General features: G+C 39.4%; 1 protein-coding gene across 7 annotated transcripts in view; it reads left to right on the forward strand.

Moving 5' to 3' along the window:
* Positions 1-23321, forward strand: part of PSD3 (pleckstrin and Sec7 domain containing 3) — a 274398-nt gene that overhangs the window by 197613 nt on the left and 53464 nt on the right. For all 7 annotated transcript variants that reach the window (XM_081085033.1, XM_081085038.1, XM_081085037.1 and 4 more), the window contains one exon: positions 7069-7262. In XM_081085033.1, the coding sequence (XP_080941159.1) occupies positions 7069-7262 (194 nt within the window). The remainder of the gene's footprint in view (positions 1-7068; positions 7263-23321) is intronic.

Below are 23321 nucleotides of genomic sequence, written 5' to 3' on the forward strand. Positions count from 1 at the left end.
TGTCTGGCAATGTTCATCATTAAAGGACTAATGATGGAGCTTGGCATTTTTCATAAAAGCATATTCTGTTTTTTACAGTTAAAATGCCTGTGTTAGAATAAGGCATTTTCCGAAAATAAAATGTATTTCCTGGTTTCATCAGAACTTTTAAATTTATTTTGGTAAGTATCAAAGACAGAAATATATATAATTGATCTCAGAGAGAGGAAGAGAGAGAGAGAGAGAGAGAGAGAGAGAGAGAGAGAGAGAGAGAGGGAGAAACATCAATGATGAGAGAGAATCATTGATCAGCTGCCTCCTGCATCCCCCCGACTTGGGATCGAGCCTACAACCCGGGCATGTGCCCTGACTGGGAATCGAACCATGACCTCCTGGTTCCTAGGTCGACACTTAGCCACTCAGCCATGCCAGATCCGTTTTAAACTCATCCTGCTTTGTGGCATAATATGATGTGATATAATAAAAACCCCATGACAAGTGAACACATTTTTTAATACATTTATTCTTCACTTTATTTTCTACCTGATCACAGTATTGGAATATTCAACTTAGTGTTCTGTTCCTACACTCAACCACTAAGGTCATTTTTTAAAAAAACAGATTTATTGAAGTATAATTTATATACTATAAAATTCACCCACATAAGTGTCCAATTTTAAAGTTTTGGGTCATTTTGCAGATTTGCATAACAATCACCACAATCCATCACCCCATTACTGTCATTCCGTAAAGATTCATTGTGCTTGTGATTCAACGTAGTTGTGAGCAGCCCCAAAGGGGTCTGTTAGTTACCACTTAACATGGGTCCTGCCTGTGTAAGGTTCACCTGTCTGAGCCTTGGTTTTTCACTGAGATGGTAACATCTACCTTTTTGGGGTGGTTGTAAGATTAGGAAATTAAGTTATTACCTTCATGGTTATAATGTTTGGAGGTTCAGGATGGAGTTTAGTATCTGACTCATACCCCCACTCCTGTCTTTAATATTCTGGCTAGAGGAGTACTGAATCAAATGAAGTCAAATATTTATTTGTTCTATAGCCCAAAGTGCAAGATGCCCTAGGAAAGTTAGATGGAGAATACAGTGGAGATCTGAGTGACTGCCAAGCCTGCTGAGCCCAACCCACCTGACTTGCATATGGACTGAGAAACCAGAATGACAGAAGCAGAGAGAAGCCTGACCCACTGGGTTTGTCACATAGGATGCTTCCCTTCCCCCCAACTTCCTACCACCTTACTAAAAGCCTATTGATAGCAGACCCTTCTGCTCAGCACATTGTCTCTGACTATCAAGAGGAAATTATAAGGATTCTAAGCATGGTTTGGAGAGAGATGAGCATCAGAACTAGACTCATATATAACAGGGATTTGGAATTATCAGACCAGAAATTTAAAGCAGCTATGATTAACATGCCAAGGACTCTAATGAATACAGTAGACAGCATGAAAGAACAGATGGGCAATGCAAGCTGGCAATGGAAATTCTAAGACAGAATCAAAAAAGAAATGCTAGAGATCAAAAACACTGTAACAAGAGAAGAATGCTTTTGATGGGCTCATTAGTAGACTGGACACATCTGAGAAGAGAATCTCTGAGCTTAAGAATATGTCAATAGACATATGATAAGATGCTCAACTTCACTAATCAGTAGAGAAATGCAAATTAAAACCACAATGAGATATCACCTTACACCTGTCAGAATGGCTATCAATAAATCAACAACCTAGATGAATCTTTGCGACATTATGCTAAGTGAAATGAGCCAGCCACAGATAATGTATGATTCCCTTATATGAGTACCTGGAATACTCAAATTCATAGAGACAGAGTGGGATAGTCATTGCCAGTGGTTGAGGGAGGAGGGAATGAGAAGTTATTTAATCGCTATAAAATTTCAGTCTGGGATGATGAAAAATTCTGGAGATGGTTGGTAGTTTTGGGTTCGCAGCAATGTGAATGTACTCAATGCCCCAGAACTGTGCTATGTATTTAAAAATGGTTAAAATGATAGATTTTATGTTACATATTTTACTAACAATACAAAAAAGACATGTACATACAAATGTGACTGCTGGAAGTGCCCTCTTCACTTTTCCTATCTGGTGAACTTGAACTTATCTTTATTGCCCAACTCCAGTACCACATTCCTAAGAGATGAGTTTGCAGGTTGAGTAATATTTCAGCTCTGCTCCAAAAAATGTTTCTTTTTAACTGTCGTTTCCTACCTCCACCTCCCCCCACACACACACACACGCAAAAGCCCAACAATTTATTTTCAGTATTTGAATTCCACATAACAGGCCCTTCAAGTTAACTTAATGTTTGAGTTTGGAGGGTGCTCGCTTAACAACTTTGTTATGACTGAAACCCCACTGTAATGAGACTTGCCAGATGGGGTATTTCATGGTCTGCTTAGTGGCTGGGTCACTGTTACAATATTCAGCTTTTGTAAACTTTAGGAAGCAGCTGCTTTTCATTCTTTGTGGAATTACAGTGAAATATAAGATTCAGATGGATTTGTATGACTCCTTATCTAATATTTTTTGCTTAAAAGTAAAAGCACCTGTCATGAGTAAGGCAGAATGTGGGAAATTCGTGATTTACAGCTGCCCTTTAGAAAGAACAGAAAAGTGGAAAGGTCCCCCATGGCCAGCATGAGAGCCTTGTCATTCTCCAAGGGAACCGCATCGTGGTGGAATGGACTTGGACTGCCCAATGAATGACACACTTGATCACCGAGAGAGCAGACTGGTGTGAGAAGTGTTTGGGGGAATTTTGTAGGTGGTAAGGTGGTGAGATGTCTGAAATCTCAGTAGAATAGACTTTACTAGGAATCTTTTCAAGTGTACAGAATATTTGTGTATGAGTCATTCTTTTCACAATCAAGACAGAGAGCTCTGCTGGTCTTCTCTATTGTGCTTTAACGAAATCCTTTGTATTGTCACTCTGAAAATGCCTCAGTGGATCGGGGTACACAGGAAAACCCTAGTAAAGGGTCTGTTTTTTATAGAAATGAGTTAACTTCATCTATGGAATTATTTTTATAGTATGCTATGTTAATTTTTATCTGATTTTATATATAGTGGAAACAGCCTCCAAATGGCATTTATGATATCTCTAAAAACAGTAAAACCCCAAGATGATGCAATCAAGAATAATGCAAATTAAGGTTTAATGTGATTGGTTCCCATTCTCTGCCATTTCCAAGTCTCAAATGGAGCCAGACAAAAGTTCTTGGGACTGAGGAGATGTGGGGAAAAGAGCAGGAATAAAAGGGAATGGAGTGCGAGGGCAGGGGGTTGCAACCAGGGAAGGAGAAGGTCCTCACAGTATTGTTTCTGATATCACTCCCATCCTGGAAGTCCCAGCCATCACACACTGATGTGTATTTAAGCCCAAACGACAGCCATCACCAGATGTTGCAAACCTGCATCTCTGTCCAGGGTAGATTTTTACTCTCAGAGCCTGACAAAGTCATTTCATTAACCTTCACAATATCAAGAATATCTGCTTTGCAGGATTCAGTTTTTTCACTATATGTCAGCGTTTTACTGAGTTGTACTCTGTTGAACATTTCTCCAATTATTATCCTACTAGTGGCCCGGTCACGAATCCATGCACTTTGAAAGGAAATTAATTAGAAGAAATATTTTAATATCACTATTTGCCCTTTCTCTGTAATAGAAAGGTCAACCAAATTCACGATCGGCAATGACAGATCGAAACACAAGCATGTGATTGGTGCCAGGGAGAGCTTTATATGTATTGCATATGCACGAGTCAAATTAGCCTTTTATAAATATAATAAACTTGCTTAATTAGACCTGCTTTCTGATTTAGCTAAACTTTCTCCAGCCCAGTGAAGCACCCAGACTTCTCTTTCAGGTAATTGTCAGCAACATAGCAGTAATTATCAACATGAAGCAGGTCATTATTGTAGATCATGCAGGGAGAACAAAGGGTAAAATATTTAACTGTGGCAGTGTTTGACTATATTCTGCGCAGTGAGAAAATCAAGTCATTTTCAAGGTCCACCATTTCTTCTTTTCAGTCGGGTCAAGTTTCTAAGCTTTCTAAATCTCTGTTTTCTGGCTAATGAAAAGAAAGTAGGATTCCACTGAGTTTCTTATCTACCTACTCCATGGTGCTGGCCAGTGCACATCATGGCAGCTCCTGCATTGAGCGTTTGCCCCCTGGTCGTCAGTCGGACATCCTTAGCACTGCCCTGGAGGCAGAAGAGGCTTCCACCAAGAAGAGGCTTCCACCACCGCTGCTGCGTTCCCCAGCCATGAGCCTGGCTTCTGGCTGAGCAGCGCTCCCTCTGTGGGTGCTCACTGACCACCAGGGGGCAGCTCCTACATTGAGCATCAGCCCCTTGGTGGTCAGTACACATCATAGCAACCGGTCATTCCACCGTTTGGTCGATTTGCATATTAGCCTTTTATTATATAGGCTAGATTATATTCTTTGGGTTTTAATATTCCAATGTCATAAATATACAAGCATTTCTAACAACAACCCTGTTAAAAGAAATGTAATGCATGCCACACATGTAATTAAAAAATTTTAGGAGCTACATTATAAAAGTAAAAAGAAATAGGAAAATTAATTTGTAATATACTTTTTATTTAACCCAGAGTATCAAAAATACTATCATTTCAATATGTAATCATTTAAAAAACATTGAAATAGATTTTTTTTGTACTAAGTCTTGAAATCTGATATATATTTTTTCACTTACTGCACATCTTAATTAGGACTATCCACTTTTTTCTATTTTTTTTATTATTTTAAATCCTCACCTGAGGGTATGTTCATTGATTTTACTTAGAGAGAGGAGAAGAGAGAAAGAGAGAGAGAAACAACCATTGGTTGCCTCCCGTACACTCTGTGACCGGGGATCTTCACAACCTAGCCATGTGCCCCAACCAGGAATTGAACCCACAAGCTTTCTGTACAAGGACCCTACTCCAACCAACTGAGCCACACCAGCCAGGGCTGGATTATTCACATTTTAAGTTCTCAATAACCTTATGTGACTAGCCTACTTGATAGAAATCCCAATGGCAAAGCTAGAAAAATTTGAGCAACCAATTAAATAATAATACTGTTTGATCATAACTAAAGAAAAATTTAAATATCTATTTTCCATACTTACAGAAAAGTTTCAATTAGTTATGTAGGAGAAATGAAGGAAATTAAGTCACCATTAGATTACCGCAACAGTAATTGTCACAGAAAGATTCACTAATTAATACTAAAATTACTGATCAGAAGTTTAAAAAGAAAGAGGATATTTTCATGGTCATAAAATATCTCCCCCAAAACATGTATTAAGAAAAATAATAATTTGACAGTATAGAAATGTGCTAGATACTACCTTAATCAAATGATCAAGGTTAATGAAACATCTGATGCATTGAGAAGGTACATCACCTATGGCATCCTTCCCCAAAATATGTATTCTCGATCTCATTATGAGAAAACATCAAACAAATCTAAATTGGGAATATTCTACAAAATAACTGACCAGTACCCTTCAAACTGTTGTGGTCATGAAGGACAAGGAAAGACATGGCTGGAGGAGACATGAGAACTGAACGCACTGTGGGATAATGGATAGGATCCTAGGACAGAAAAATATTAATGAAAAAAACTGCTAAAATCTGATTAAGTCAAGTTTAATTCATCATTTTGTAATGTTAATTTTTTTGTTTTGAAACTTTTACTATAGCTATATATGAAGTTAACATTGGGGGAACAGGGTGATTGGCATATGGGAACCCTATGTAGTATATTTGTAAATCTAAAATTATCTCAAAATAAAATTAAAAGTAAAATATAGATGTCTTAAGAGTACAGTGTTATTTTTATATATCACAATTACTTATCAAATACCAGTGGAGGAAAAAAGGCTATTTTTTCTCTAATCACCAAATAGACAATTCTGATGGTTATTAATTTTGTGGTTTATTTTAAACATATTTTATTGGTGGTTACTTTGGTTTAAATTTTAATAAAAGATTCAATAATAAAAGTGTAACAAACAGTGAAACCAATGTTAATTCAGAAAATTAAAGCGGGAACTGAGACAAATGCTCTATTACTATGCTCTGTTTCCCGGCAGAGCTTATTAACTTTCTTCTGCTCTTCCCTCCTCTGTAGTAAGTGACTGTAGCCATTCATTTTCTCCTTACATATAAAGTGATTACAATCTCAAGCATGGCTGATAGGGTGCCCCCTATTTTCATGACTATTCGGAAAATAGTAGCTATTAGATGCCAACTCACTGTGCATGGCGCCACTATCCTAACCCACTGATAGCTTTACCTGGGGTTTGATATTTGAGGTTAACCTGGCTATTGGCAGATATAAATGCTATTCATCAGATTTATAATTATTTGTTGTATTCTATATGCTTGGTGTTATGCTACCACATGCAGATACCAAAAATCAATATCACGATTTCTGCAGAGAACTTCCAATCAATTGAAGACAAACATGAAGGCATTGTAGTGGGTGGAAAGAGCAGAGGCTTCAGAGGTTTTCAGTCATATCCTCACTATCTCTTCCATTAATTACTAGATCTGTACCTTTGGTATTTATTTCAACTCTGAGTCTGTTTCCTTATCTCAATATAGACTACTAATCTCAGTCTTACAAGATTGTCATGATCATTAATATCTGGCACAGAGGAGACACTTAGTAAATGATAGATGTTATTACATGGTTGTTATTCAAGCTGTTAAACCATTAGAAAACACAATCATTGCCCGGCTGGCATGGCTCCATAGTTGAACATCAACCTATGAACCAGGAGTTCAGGGTTTGATTCCCAGTCAGGGTACATGCCTGGGCTGCAGGCTCAGTCCCCAATGTGGGGCATGCAGGAGGCAGCCAATAAATGATCATCTCTCATCATTGGTGTTTCTATCTCTCCCTCTTCCTTCCTCTCTGAAATCAATAAAAATATATTTAAAAAAGAAAACACAATCATTTATTATATTAAATAACTTTGTTTGTTGAAATATTGTGGTAGGTACTCAGTCTTGGTGTTTTTTTCCCTTTAGAGATGATGAAGAGAAAAAAAAGTCTCCATCGGAAGGTACTGATGAAAAGGCTAATGGGACACACCCAAAGACCATCAGTCGTATTGGGAGCACTACCAACCCATTCTTGGACATTCCTCACGACCCAAACGCCACTGTGTATAAAAGTGGGTTCTTGGCTCGGAAAATTCATGCAGATATGGATGGAAAGAAGAGTAAGCATCATTTGTTGTCATTTTCTATTTCATTTATTTTGTCTTTAGGCTAAAAATTTAAAGTGAATTTATATGAAGTAAAGTCAAAGATGAAGGAAAATTATATTACATTGATCTTGAAAAGTATTTTTATTAAAGTTTGATAAAACCTCTAAACCTAAGTCAGAAATCCACTGTGGTACTTGGTCTTCTCCAAGTAGAATTATAGAACTTCAGAAATGGAAGGCTTTATTCTTTTCCAACTTTTTGTTCATTTATTCTTGCTTTCAACAAATAATGTTGAGTACCTACTATGTGCTAGGCATCAAAAAATATAGTAGTGATTAGGACGGACAAGGTCCCTTCTCCATGGTATTTACATTTCCAGTGGTTAAGGGAAAGGTTGAACTAATAACACAAAGAATAGCCAATGAAATAAAATCCCAGAGGCAAGGCGGGGAGGGAGAGAATTGAGAGATCCAAGCACATGGGGAAGAACTGGCCTTTGAGGAAGATGGACAGGTGCAGCGTAGGCGAACGTGGCATAGTTGGGAAACTGAAGGAGTCCCATCTGACGGCTCTGAAGTATGACACATGAATATCTACTGATAGTGTTTGAGATTTGAGAGAAATGGAGTATGTTTCCATGTTTAGAATTAGCATTTGCAGAGTGAAATAGCAATTTGATATAGTTGAACAAGCTAAGAAAAGCTGGTAATGATGCTAAAATTAGCAGGCTCTACCTCTAGGGCAGCGGTTCTCAACCTTCCTAACGCCGTGACCCTTTAATACAGTTCCTCATGTTGTGGTGACCCCCAATTTCATTGTTACAAATTGAACATAATTAAAGCATAGTGATTAATCGCAAGAACAATATGTAATTATGTGTTTTCCGATGGTCTTAGGTGACCCCTGTGAAAGGGTCGTTCGACCCCCAAAGGGGTCGCGACCCACAGGTTGAGAACCGCTGCTCTAGGGTGTCGCTGCCCACCTGCAGACACAAAGGTGCAATGCTGCGATGGGCAGTCCCACTGTTTCCATCTGTAGGCGCTTTTTCTTAATATAGCATAGTCTTCTAGGTTCCAGTCGAGAGAAATACTGTCATAGAGTGGCTTTGACATTGGCTTATGATGCTGAGCAAACTTCTTCATGTTTCCAAGTTCTTGAAGAGCACCCCCATCACATTTCCTGTGCGTCCTCTACACTAGACTACTAGACTACCCAGTTTTCTCCAGCAGCATGTGTCAGGACTCTTGGAGTTGCAGATGATAATAGGTCTAATAAGCTTAGGGAAAAAAGGCCAGGACACAACTGAAGATGAAGTATTGTCACTAGGACACTTGAACCATTTCTGTCTCTATATTATTTTGCACATCAGCTTGATTCTTTGAAGCAGAGCTCTCTTACATGGCTGCTGGCTTCATGAGTATTAGCAGCACTATAGAGCATGTGTTTGGTTTTATCACCAGAAATCTTTTTCATCCCACACTTCCACTATAGTATATTCTGGGGCAGGACTCTGATTTGTATGACTGCCGGGATGGAACATTGTGATTGACAGCACCCACTTGGTTGTGACGGCAAGAGGAAAGTTCCCTCAAGAAGGAATAAGATGCAGTTCTCGGAGAAAGGGAGTTCTTGGTAGACAAAGCAATGGACATTCATCTCTTTTTTCCCAGCCTGCACACACACCCTTTCTCCATACGTCAAGTTCAGACAGTGCTTTTGTCAAACACAGGACAATCTTTCATTTATAACCACAATCTTTTCCTTTATAACCACAATATTTCTTTATGAGTATGTTCTCTGTCCCCTATGCCACGTCCAGCTGTGGCTTCCATCTCCACGGCTGAAAGGTGCTGGGCGGTGTCCAGCCTCCTCAGGTGGAGATGTAGCTTACTCTGTAGGCTGAATGAAAAATACAGCAATAACTGACATACCTCAATTCATATCAAGTGCTAGAAGCAAACAGAAAACTGTGGTTTTAAAATGCCTGTTCAAGGCAAGGAAAAAAAGGAAGCAAAACAGCCATCACTGATCCAGGGAAGGTTACTACATCCTGCTGGGCCAGGAGAATAGAGCTGACCCAGATGAGCATCTTTTCATTGATCACTTCCCTAGTGATGGATTAACATGCTTGATGAACTTATTCCAACGTGTCACCAAATTTAGTCTGTTGATGAAATTTCCTTTGTCCATGTCTTCCTGGGCCACCGCTGAGGATGATTGGCGAGAATTCCCCAGCTAGAACTGTTCCCTCTGCACTTCACTGAGTGTAGGTCTAAAACCTGGGAGTTTCTCAGTAGTTGAGCCATCACAGACCTCTTGTACCAGGCCAGAGGTTTTCCTGCCAGTAAAACGCCTTTAACGCTTTAGTTACTTCCTTTGAGAACTACTGGTTGATTAGGGCAGTTTTAAGTGTCACGGCTTTGTCTTTTTAGCAGTTTGCGTTCTTCCTTTTACCTGCCTCTGCTTCTGGTTGTTTCTTCTCCTGCCTTAGATTCCCCTACATTGATCCCTTCCACCCTTCACCCACACCCCCTCCCCAGGCCTTCACAGCACTATTGTCTGTGTCTATGGGTTATGTATAAGCATATAAGTTCTTTGGTTAATCTCTTCTTCCCCCCCTCTCCCCTCTTCCCTCTGAGATTCGTCAGTCTTTTGTATGCTTCCATGTTTCTGGATCTATTTTGTTTGTTAGTTTATTTTGTTCATTAGATTCCACATATAAGTGAAATCATGTGATACTTTGCTTATCTGGCTGGCTAATTTTGCTTTTTCCTAATGTCCTTGAGCATATTTGTTACATTTACAGTAGCTCTTTTAAGGTCCTAATTATTTTCTCTCTGTCATATCTGGGATGTTACATTGGTGAAGAGGGTAGTTTTTATAGTCGTTAATCTTTCGTGGGTATAAGTAGAACTAAACTGGTTACTGGTCCCTTTTGTTAGGAAATTTCTTTATAGTTGCCTTAGACTTCAAGAGACGGAATATTTACTGAGCTATGAAAGCGATAAGAAATTCTAAGTCTTCGAGGACAAACTCTTTAGATTTGTATTTGGACAACCAGAAAGGGATTCATTTCCTTCCCAGCTAATCTTTTCCATGATCCCCCAGCCCAGTTTTTTAGACTTTCAATCATATATGGTTGAACTGGTTTATCTCCATATACCAGATGCCTGAACTGCTTCTAAATGCATCTGCCTCTCTCTTTTGAGTGGTGGTCACTATAAAAAATTGAAACATGTTTTACGTTATTCATGTCTAATGTGCTCTGAAATATAGTACTTTTATATTCAATATATTAAAAAATAAAAACAACAGTGGAGATTTCACAGAGCATGGGTTCCAAATAATTTTTGAGAAGTCTATGTAATGAAACCTTTTGGGAATATTTATCCTGCTAAGTCTATAGACATTTATTGGGATTCGTCATGTTTGGTATAGGTAGAGCTGTATTGGCATTTGTACATACAGGTAAACATGGCCAGGTTCTCTGATGACAAATATTACTAAAAGTTTTTAATCAGTAATTATTTGGGTCAAAACTCTGTGGAGAAATTAAAAACCTGACTAACTTGTCTCTAAATAACCACTTGTCTGACTTAAGATTTAGTATCTTTCATTATTTTAATTAGCTCTGGACTCAGTTTGTTGGATGGCACCCATAATTTCTCATATAAACGTTTTACAAACCTTGGAGGTTTTCTTTGCTTAATTTTATTTATTTATTTAGCCTTTTGTGGATATGCTCAGTTCAGAACTTCTACCTCCAGGAGACAAATCATTATTAAAAGCAAACATTGTATCTCTCATAAAATTATGCTTACCAAACCCATTAAATCTGAAATTAAGGGAAAAGCTTTGAACAGTCAAATCAGGCAAACAAAATGTGTCTTCTGGATTTTTGTCAGATAGAATGAAAAATAAAATTCAACATAAGCTCTTAGTTTTACCAATCTGATGTAAGATACTTGTGGAAATCAATAGTAACAGGAAACAAGGTACTCACAATGTTCTAAATGATGACAGTAATAGTCATAATTAAGTGATTACTCAGTATTAGAGCTTTGTCCTAGCACTTCATGCACTAACTCATTTAACTGCCACCCTGTGAAGCAGGTGTCATTATTGTTATTATCCCCAGTTTACTGAGGAAGAAATTGATCTTAAATGTCTTATCCAAGGCTGTAGTATAGGATAACAGGACATCTAGTGAAACTAAAATCTGATTATAGCAAAGGAATTGTAGCATATTGTTAAAACCAATCACATGGAAGAATCTTACAAGCATAATATTGAATGAAAAATCAACTTGCAGAAGAATGTGCATATATAACATTCTAAAGCATACAGAGCTGTTTTTAACAGGAATACCTTCGCTATGGAACAGTGGTTACCTCTGGCAGGGGAGGAGCAAGCACTCAGGAGTGGCCAGCCGTTCAACTATACGTACTGATAGTTTTTTAAAATTAAGTGATGGCACATGCATGTTTGCTTTATTGCTCTTGATAACCTTTTGCTGTCTTAATGTTTCATAATAAACTTCTAGAAACTCAATAGAATGCCTGATTGCATAGGAAATTTAGAAATAATTGAGGATTTTTTTCTGAAATCTGTGCAGGAATAATTACAGAAAACCCAAAAAACAAAAGTTAGTGATCATCATCTGTTAGTGTAATATTTTAAAATTTCACCACAATAATATAATTTTGTATGTTTTTCACACTTAGAAATGGGAAAGATTTCATTATTGGAAGGTAAAACTGGAGAGGAGGAATGGAGGAAAGCAGGGAGAGAGTGCCATTCTGCTATCTTGGAAAGACAGTGGAGATTGCCTAACCTAGGAACAGATGTTGTTAGCATGCTCTGCTGAAGCTACCACGGGAAGGCCGGGGAGGGTGTGTGTGCGGGGGGGGGGGGGGGGGGGGGCGGGGGGGTGTTAAGAGATCAACCGAAGGACTTGTTTGCATGCATATAAGCATAACCAATGGACACAAGACACTGGGGGGTAGGGGAGGCTGGGGGGAATGTCAAGGGGAGAAAAAAAAAGGAGACATATGTAATACTCTTTGTAATACTTTAAGCAATAAAACAAAATTAAGGAGAGAGAGGGAGGGAGGGAGGGAGGGAGGGAGGGAGAGAGGGGGAGAGAGAGAGAGAGAGAGAGAGAGAGAGAGAGAGAGAGAGAGAGATGCAAATAGAAAGCCATACAGCTATTGGGAACATGGAATAGAGTGGTTAAGCTTGCTAAATCCTCATGTCTCACAACAGAAAATCACTAGATTTTATAGTCTATTAATACAGTACCTTGTTTAGTGATATGATGGAAATTGCCCATAGAAACAGTTCAAATGTTAAAGTGTTTTCTTTTAGAAAATGGAAGTGGGGGATTTGGGAGGAAGTGAATCAGAGAGTTAATTGTGTGGACAGATCACTTTAATAATTTTGACATATTTTAATCACATTGCATTTCCAGTATAGATTATTCAGTGATTTTACCCACCTTGGATTTGTTTCTAATTTGAAATATTGAAATGTTTGTTGCTTTTTGAAGATGTGACAACCATATCTGGTTCATATTTCAGTCTCGTTTCCAATACTCTGTATCTAAGGTGTGTTGGGCAGCATCTTGAAAAGGTTGAGGAGGTTCACTCACTTCATAGGGGTTTACATACTTGCCTGTCAGTGAAAATTTTACAAATTTAGTCCCACATGTCAACTTTGAGAGAGTAGATGTTGTTCTGAGTCACACATACTGAAAATAGTTTTTAATGGCAGTGCAGGCAGAATTCTTTGCTATTGTGTAACACTAGGAACAGTGACACTATAATTAAGACATAATAAAAGTGGAATAGGTTTGTTTTTTCCCCCCAGAAGACAGTTGTCTCATCCTGGTAGAGGAAGACTCTTTAAATGGAGGCAAAGCAGTTACTTTAAAACCAGGCTAAGGTCCCCCCTCCTCTCCACTTTGTGTTCTGTGGCAGCGGGTCTGTAATAAAGCGGTTTAAGTTACAGGGTCACAGAGCAGCACCAAGAAGGCAGCCCTTTCTGTTCTCAAGCAGTAGTTTGCCCCTTGATCAGCTAATTTTGGTGGCGTTTTATCTGTTTTGAATGGACAACACATCTCACAATTCTACATTTAGACTAAAAGGATAAGTTTTAGATTTTTAAGTTCCGTTTTGATAGTTCATGCCTTTTTTTTCCCTTTTACCTTTTATTGCCATATGTCAGCTCCTATGCCTTTTACCATTTATTTCTTTTTATTGCTTTACTGAAATTTACAGGCCCTCCAGTTAAGTGTTGAATACAAATGGTGATAATAGCAGGCACCCTTGTTCTTCTTTTAGCATTAAAAATTTTTTTCAGTTATAGGTGACATATAATATATTCGTTTCAGACAGACACCCTTGTTCTGGATCCTAAAGAGAATGCATATTCCCTCTGTGTTTCTCCGTCTCTTAAACACACACTCTTTCCCTCTTTCTCTCTCAAGAGAATGTTATTAATTAGTGTACTGGAAGGTGGAGTGGAGAGACTGGTTTGAGGGAAGACATGTGGCTATATTCAGGGACTATAATATTGTCATCAGGCTCTGAGTCTGTTTTCTTATTGTGGCTTCTTTTTTTTAACTTTATTTTTATCCTTGACACTATTACAGAAGTCCCCATCTTCCCACCCTCAACCTTTGCCCACCTCCACCCAGTTCAAACCCCCCTGCCCTCTGGCCATCACCACACTGCTGTTATGTGTCTGTGTCCATGGGTTGTGCATATGTTCTTTGGCTAATCCCTTCACTCACGTCTTGAAAGCCACCCTTCCCTACAGTGGAGTAAAGTTGGTTAAATGAGGCCACCTGCCATTCTCCTCAGAAGTATTACTTTGACAAGGACCCGGGGAATAGAAACTGCAGTCTTTTAGCACCAAAGAGTAATCTGTGTTCCGAATTTTTGTCGTGTTTCCTTCTGAAAGAGGAATGCACAGTTTTCACTGCATCTGATTATTCTTTTTGTACTGTTGACTCATTTTGTTTACATTTTTGGTTCAGTTAACATTTAGGAGAAAGAAGAAAATAATCTTGATGGCTGTGTTATCATTATGTAATATAATGTAATGTTTCAAACCCTTCAGTAATCTGATGAAAATTTGAAATTAAAAATGCAATACTGGTTTCCTAAAGGAAATAATGACAGTGATAGAAATTTATGTCCAAAAAAATCTACCACTGGATTGTATAGACTTAAGAATTTGAGCTTTGAAATGAGATAGGTCATTGATTCATTTTAGAAAACACTTTTGAGCACCAGCTGTGTGCCAGTACATCACTCTTGATGGGGGGGGGGGGGGGAAGGAGGGAGAGACTGTACCTGAGTAGAGCTGAATTAAAAAAGGAAGGCCATAAAAATATTTGGACACAAAGATTGTGGATAAGATTATTCTGGAAAGGGAATCAGTAACCAAAAGCCTTAAGGTGAGAAAGATCAAATGATGCCTGTTAAGGTGTTTAACTCAGGGATGCATAAAAAAGAACCTAATCGCTATTTTAGCTACAGAATATCATCATCTCATCATAGTCATCATTTTAGAAACTGCTTAAGGGCCACTAAAAGAGTCATTGAGTAAAGTATGGTAGAGCAAGCAACACATTATCATTATTTGCAGTAATTTGAAAAATTATATATATATATATATATATATATATATATATATATATATATATATGTATCTCACATATATTTGTGCGTTTTTGAGAGAGATCAACCAAAGGACTTATATGCAAGCATATAGGCCTAACTAATGGACATAGACAGGGTGAGGGCATGAGGGGAGGATGGGGGGGCAATGTGGGGATAAAGACATATATGTAACAACTTAATCAATAAAGAAATTTAAAAAAGAGAGACAGTATTCCAATTGTGTGGCAGATTGTGCATAGTAAAATGATTGGGAGGTTATATACCAAAATGTTAATCATGGTTGTCTTTGTTGGTGAGACTGGTGATTTTTTTTTCTGTGTTTTTCCTGCTATTTTCCCTTATGTTTTTATTTACTTTATTTTAGCCATTGACACTAGACAAATATAACATACTAGAGGCCCAGTGCACAAAATTCGTGCACTGGTATGGTCCCTAGCGACTCCCTCCCTTTCCCCAGCCGGCACACCCCCCTGGTCAAACTCCCAGAACTCCAGTCAAGGGGACAATTTGCATACTATGCTTTTATTATATAGGATGTTATCAGGGAAAATCAATATTTTGTTAAACATTTATTTAAAATAGACATTAATGCAATGGGATATTTTAAAGTCCTAATGAAATATAATTATGTCTAAAAATATAGAAAAGTTGTTTCAAAATAATGACAAATAGAAAAAAGTACAATAAATATTATAGCATGGTTATTAATAAAAAATAATAATGACTTAGGACAGGATGGGTGGGTATTTTCCATCTCTTAAAAATTTGTTTATCTATGGGTGTGGTATTGTTTTTACCATATCTGAATTAGGGCTAGGGGATGATTGGGACAGTTAACAAACATAGGTTCATGTTTTAGCAGCACCTGGTAATTGGCATAAGGACTTCCCTGGAGCACTGGAGGCTAAGTAAATGGAAGCAGTTCCATCTGAATTGGAAAAGCAGAGATGAACATGCAGGGTATCCCTGGATATAGGCTGTTTCCAGCCCTTGTGCTGAGCAGCCTTGTAGTGAGGAACACGGTTGTGGGAATCACTCCAGGTCTCCGTATAGTGAGAGCATAGAGGCCTTGTTATCAATATACCAGCATGGCCAAAGGCTGCTCTGAGCATGTGCCTAATGGGATGTTCAAGGACTCTGAGCCTGAGAATCGTAATCAGACCAGATCCCATGAGCAGCTGCAAGACCACACAGCACTCTCACGGTACACTGTGCCCTTCAGTAGTCAATGTGATTGATGTATTGGCACGAAGCCTTCTTTGTCTAAATAGTGTAAAAGTAGGTTACTGACCAGCTAGTCGGCTGCAGTGTGTGGAAGAAGTCTGTGAGAGAGAGCAGCAGCTGAGAGAGCAGAGCTGGGCAGCACAGAAGAAGAGAGCTCAGAGAAGAAGAGGCAGTAGGCACAGAGAATGTAGCTCCTGTGTGTGCAGGAGTGGCTAGAGAGCTCAGACAGAGCTGAGCGCTTAGGCACCACTATGATGTAAGACAATGAGTCTGGGGGCCAGTGTGCAACTGCTCAGATAATAACAGTGGGTATAGACACTGATACTGCTTGTGGGAAAGGTATGTATTTACCAGCCGGTGTCTGGCTGCCTGCCTGTATGGCTATGTGGCCACTGGCTTCTGCAATAAAAACTCATTCTTTTATGCCCACAACCTCTCATGGCTTCTCCATCTGCCCCGTAACTAGTGAGCAGAGAATAAAGCAGGAACTGGGACTAAGTTCACAGCAGTTAGTACAGTGGGCAGGGTTTGAGGAAGAACCAGCCCTGGCATAGTCAATTGGGAGAGTTTAGAAGAATTCGTGGACTCAGAACAACTCAGAGCAGCAGTGGTGAGCGGTTCCGGAGGAGATGCTGAAGTCTCCCCTGCAGCTCCTCCGCTTGGGGAAGCAGCCAGCTGCTGCCACCTGCTCCGGAGAGCAGTACCTATTGACCTGCAGTAGCTTTTGCCCAGGAGCCTATTTTAAAGGTGCCCATGGGCCTTGGGTTGTTTCATAATTACAATAGCTTATTTGAATTGCTCTTTGTAGAAATGCATGCTCAGCAGGGTCTTTGACTGACGTTCTAGGTCCTAAGGTGCTTGTGAAATAGAAGAAATCTGATTTGGTGTCACTTGATAAGCCTACTTGTCTGATTCAGCAGTTACCTGTGCTTCTCAGCTAGGCTTACGTAAGGTAGTGACTTAATCTTACATTTTATGTTAGCACTTTGCTCTACATTTTATAATGAGCTCTATAAATTACTCAAGAAATTATGAAAAGTCCTTATTTAGTAGGCTTGATTTTCTTAGAGTTGAGTTTCATACCTTTCACATACAATGAACTTACAGAACATCAGTAACATTTTGCAGTGTTGAATTTTTTTAGATGGTTTTTATAAAACAGCAAGTTCTCCCACATCTTCCTTTAGATTATAAGAATTACTAGAGGCCCGGTGCACAAAAGTTTGTGCACTCGGGGATGGGGGGGTCCCTCAGCCCGGCCTGTGCCCTCTCGCAGTCTGGGACCCCTCGAGGGATGTCCACCTGCTGGCTTAGGCCCGCTCCCTGGGGGGATTGGGCCTAAGCTGGCAGTCAGACATCTCCCTGGCAGCCTGGGAGCCCTCAGGTGATGTCCACTTGTCAGCGGGAAGTAGGCCTAAGCTGCAGTCGTACATCCTTAGTGCTGCTGAGGAGGCAGGAGAGGCTCCTGCCACCACTGCTGTGCTGGCAGCCATCAGCCTGGCTTGGGGCTGAGCAGAGCTCCCCCTGTGAGAGTGCGCTGACCACCAGGGAGCATCTTCTGCATTGAGCGTCTTCCCCCTGGTGGTCAGTGTGTGTCATAGTAACCAGTCATTCCCAGTGGTTCTGCTGTTAGGGTCAATTTGCATATTACCCTTTTATTATATAGGACGGAGGCCTGGTGCACATGTGGGGGCCAGCTGGTTTGCCCTGAAGGTTGTCCCGGATCAGGGTGGGGGGTCCCGCTGGGGTGCCTGGCCAGCTTGGGTGAAGGGCTGATAGCTGTTTGCAGGCTGGTCAAGCCCCCAGTGGGGACCCTCACCCCATGGGGGTATGGCCAGCCTGGGTGAGGGGCTGAGGACTGTTTTCAGGCTGTCCACATCCCCTTCAGGGTGGGGGTCCCTACTGGGGTGCCTGGCCAGCCTGGGTGAGGGGCTGATAGCTGTTGCAGGCTGGCCACAGACCCTTCAGGGTGGGGGGGTCCAGCTGGTGTGCCTGGCCATGACTTGCTGTGGGAATTATATCACAATATGTATAAATATCCAATCGTGTTGTTACACCTGAAACTAACATCAGGCTATATGTCAAATATACCTCAATTTAAACAAAATTTTAAGATCATGTTTGTTTCCTAGAATTTTGAATTCCCTTACCACAGAAATTAATTCTTTAATAACTCTTGGAAACCCACCATAAGTTGTCGGGCTTTATATGTTCCTTATGAACCCGAGTTTTCACACCCAACATCATACCCAACATCATCTTGTTGAATTAATCTATACCAAAAGTTTATCCTGCTTTCTCTTCTCTTTGAGCAATCTGAGTTTTCTAATGTGCTTCACCTAAATGATAGAGAAAACACTTTTTTAAAACATCTTACTATTTATTGAGTCATGTAATTTACAAACCTACTTAAGATATCTGTGGGGGGGGGGCGGGTTTCACGTTTTTAATCTGCTCTCTGGACACAGCAACAAACCAAGTAAATTACATCCTTGGAGGTTCCACTCTAGTGTAGGGGGAGCTCAGTGATAAATCTGTATTTATCAGATGTTGTGACTAATCCAGATGTTGTGACTAATCCAGGAGAGAGTGAAGGGCAGGTGCCCTGTTGCATAGAGTGGTTCAGGAGGACAAGAGGACATTTGGATGAGAGACCTGGTTGAAGTGAAGGGGCAAGTCATGATGATGTTTGGGGAAGGAACATTCTAGCTGGAGAGAATGGGAGGTACAGTTCATTTGTCCAAATTCTAAACAGACTCTTGTGACCCTAGTACTTCTGTTTTTCCTGAAAAAGTAATTATATACTCAGAGTCATTGTGTTTTTTGCTGCCTTCACACTTCTTCCTGTGTCCTTAGCTTATGATGAGATGTCCTTGTTATGTTCTGCCCTCCTTCCCACCTCAGCACAGGTCATTTACTTTCTCCCTGTGCTTCTAGTGATGGTCGCCAGCGAACCGTCTCCTGGGTGGGTGGAGAAAGATCCTGGTTTATAAGTTGTCTGTGTATTTTTGTAGCTTATCACTTAGGTGAAATGTTCTCTGTCAGCTTTTTTCCCCTCCCCCATGATTTATTTTTATTGCTTACATTCACGTTTGACCTCTCCAATGTCAAGGCAGGGCCCAGGACAAAATAGAAACAATAAATATGTTGTGTGTTGCACTCCACTCTCCCTTAAATTAAGGGTGAAAGGTGTACCTCCTTTCTGTTAAAAATTCATCAATAAATGTCAGGGGTTTTTTTCTTCTCAAAAGATTGACTTTAATATAGAAAAAATCAGAATGCATGAATGGAATTTAAAAAGTAAATGTGTTTTAAACTGAAAATTGGACGCACTTTTTTTAGTAGACGGTATCCTTAACTTGAAAAGAATATGCTTCTAAGGATAGGTGTATGTTAGCTCATCTAATTTTCAGAGTAACCCTATGAAGTAGGTACTATTTTACTTCTATTTTACGGAGAAAGGAGGTTAACATGGAGAGGCTGAGTGACGTGCCCAAGGTCTCTCAGGTAAAACCAGAATTTCAAACCAGATGCTCTCCATAAAAAATATTATGTTGACATTTCTGTCCAGAGGTCATCTTGATAAAGGGTGGTGGTGATTAACAATGTTGTGAGACTTCCATAATTAGGATTTCTATTTTGGTTCAATGTCTTAGTCCCAATATATGGTAGAGATGATGGAGGTCAAAAGAAACCCCCTTTTTTTCCTTCAAAGTCCTGCTGAAAACTAAATCCTCATTTAAAATCTCTGGCTTCCAAATTTTACTCAGTACTAGAATTAATGACTTCTTCCTTTCTTTTGAAATCCGTTGTGATTTTCCTTAGGTCTGTGCTTTGCTACCATTTGGTTTTACAACTTATCCTGTTGTATTAAGTTAGATCGTTAATGTGACTGCTTCTGTCTGGGAACTCTTTAGGGGTAGCGTCTGAGTCCTAATACCTTTATGTAAAAACATTGTAAAGTAATTATGGTAGATGATAACATATTCATTTTGTAGATTTATAAACAGAGATGTTAGGTGGCTTGTCCAAAATCAGAGAAATAGTGGATGGACATCAGGGTGCAAATAAAATACAAGCTCCTGGCTGCCTGCCCAGGGTATGCTGTGCCATTATAGAAAGGTTAATTTAGGGTGAAAGTCTTCACTTCTTAAAGAAATAGAAGCACATCCAGGGTGAATATCACCCCTCCAGGGGCCATCTGGGGTAGGATATTTTCCAATCTCTTTTGTTTCATGTTCTGTTCTCTATCAACAATATAAATGTATTCCTATCACATAAAAGAAGGAAATCTTTTTCTGGGAAAAGTAATAGGTATAGGTGATACTTCTGATTCCTTTAGGGCTCCCCCAGTTTTCCCTCTTATAAAGTAGGGTTGACTACATGTAATAGCACCCAATCTTAAAGAGAAATGTTATAAGGATTAACTGATTTTTCAAAAATGTGTCAATTGCCTTAATTTTCAGAGGTGCTATTTATTAAAATAAGAGAGTAATAGTCCTAGTTTATTTCTACCACTCTGTTATAAACCTGGGATAGTACTGTCAGTTGTTTCATGTGGTGTGACTCATCTCCCGCAGTAACTTCTGTTGTGCACAGCTTGGACTCATTACTTCAAGCAGTAATCTGAAAGTGTGTGAGTTACTCTATTAAGATTTAATAGTGCTTTATGGTGGTTCCTGAGGATATTTCATGAAAGAAAGTTAGGGATAAATATGCAAGGATTACCCTTAACTTCACTTAATGATTTGTAGGGCTATCATCTTTGAATTTATCTAACTCCTTTGCAAACCAACCACAGAAGGCAAACTCCCCCTGCCCGAGTACCTTCTGCTACCTCAGTAATGTAGACTTAAGAGCTTGCTTCCTACCAAGGTAGCATATCTCTTCATCCTGTAAGAGAGATACTTTAAGAATTTTGCCCAGCCCTAGCTGGTTTGGCTGAATGGATAGAGCGTCGGCTTGTGGACCAAAGGGTCCCAGGTTCGATTCCAGTCAAGGGCACGTGCCCAGGGTTGCAGGCTCAATCCACAGTAGGGGGCATGCAGGAGGCAGCTAGTCAATGATTCTCTCTCATCACTGATGTTTCTCTCTCTCCCTCTCTCTCTTCCTCTCTGAAATCAATAAAAATATATTTTAAAAAAATAAAAATAAATTAAAAAAAAAAAGAATTTTGCCCAAATTTTGGATACTGTCACTAGGGAAGTAGAGCAACTTTAAAAATGTCTTTGGCAAGTCATTGCTGTCAGGTCTTATTTGGATTACAGTGTCTTTTAACAAGTATTTTAATTAGTTACCAGCATTTTAAAAAATAAAATATTTCCCATAAAGATCCTTCCTTTTTTTTTAACCGCTCCTGAAAAATCAGATGGTTAGGTTTCTTTTCCATCGTGGTCATTCAGTGAGACGGAGGGACATTGGTCCTTAGATAGAGGAGTGCGCTCTCCAGTCTCCGGGAATGGCTGGTGGTTTATTTCATTACCATTTCTATATTAAGCATTATCTACCTGGCCTGTATAGGCATTTAACTTTGTAACATTTGATGTGTTGTGTTTAATACTATTCCTTCAAGACCGACCATTCATTATACATGGGATGAAATAACTGCCTAAATTTTCTTCATCGACAGTACTTATCATTTAGTACATCATGTTCCATATTCACGATTCTACACTCACCAAGCAATCTAGGGGTTCTCATGGAGCATTATCTATGGGGTGTGAACATGCAGTAAATGGACAGTCCTAGATTTGAATCTCAGTTCTTTTACTCCCTGACCTCAAGCCCTATAGGTATCTTAGTTTACTAATCATTAATATGGGGTTAAAAGTATAACTGGTCATAAAGCTGTTTTGAATATTAAGTAAAGTAATGCATATCTATAAAAGCCTAAGCAACCATCCGACCGGTAGCTATGACATGCAATGACCACCAGGGGGCAGATGCTCAATGCAGGAGCTTCCAAACTGCAGTGACTTCACAGCTGCGGTTCTTCAGTGACGCACCCGGAACCAGAGAGGAGGGAGTCTGATTCCGCAGTGTGTCACCTGAGAACCAGGTGCAATCCAGGACCCCTCAGGGGAGGTCACAGAGCCTGTTTCAGCCTGATCTCTGCAGGCCAGGCCGAGGGACCCCATTGGTTCACGAATCCGTGCACTGGCCATTATATTTCAAATATCTCTCCTTGTTAATAGGAAGAAGTCGAAGGTATTTTGCATAGAACTATCACATCTTTCATTTCCCTTGCTGTCTGGCCTCTGAGGGCCTGCTTTGCTAGGCAGGCCATGCATGACCCAAGAATTCTTTCTCATTAGTGTGGATATGGCTTACTGACCTTTTCTACTCTTTAGGGGACAAATGATATTTTTGTCAGGGGAAGACTGGTTTTCAAGCCAACAGACAGGAAAGGTTGGTATATTAAAAGAAAAATAAGCAATGTTCGTATTGTCTTTCTATGCATATTAAGTCTTTCTGATACTACACTTGAAGAAAAGGGAAAAGTAGATGATTAAGGAACCCATAGTGAGAAGTGGTCAAAAACAAGATGAGATTTTCATGTAGGAAAAAATTATCTGCCCTTTGAATAAAATAAAATTGGAACAGTAAGATCTTAAACACAATCTGTTCACAGTTCAGTTCAGAAGAAATTAGCGGGAGAGTACAGCATGCAAATATAAACTTTTGCTTGAAGTTTATACCTTTTGGTGGATTTTTAAAAAAAATTATTTCTGGAAGATATCATTACTCAGGAATATTTTATACCTTTCTCTTTATAAAAGAAGGCTGACAACCTGTGTTTTCTTTCCCAGTTATGCATTTAACTATTTTACAAAGTTTGGTGATAATAATTGAAGCCAAAATATTGTTCATTCTACTTTATATTTTCAAAAGTCTTCAAATGTATAATAAAAATTAGATGAAAAAAATTAATAAGAACTGGTTTGTAATGTGGAAGATTTAATATTTCCTATATCATCCATCTTCGGAAAAACTGCCAATTTTTTCTTGTGCAAAAATGTAAATTCTGTATGTGTGTGTGTAACATAGAATAACAATCACAGAAGCCTGCTTACTTATTTTATTTCTTATTTTTACCTTCGGTGGGTAAAAAACAGCCCGCCCCCAGGGCTGATAGTCAGGGAGTGGGTACTGGTTCATT

This window comes from Myotis nattereri (genome assembly GCF_964212035.1).
Source record: "Myotis nattereri genome assembly, chromosome: 2".
Lineage (NCBI taxonomy): Eukaryota > Metazoa > Chordata > Mammalia > Chiroptera > Vespertilionidae > Myotis > Myotis nattereri.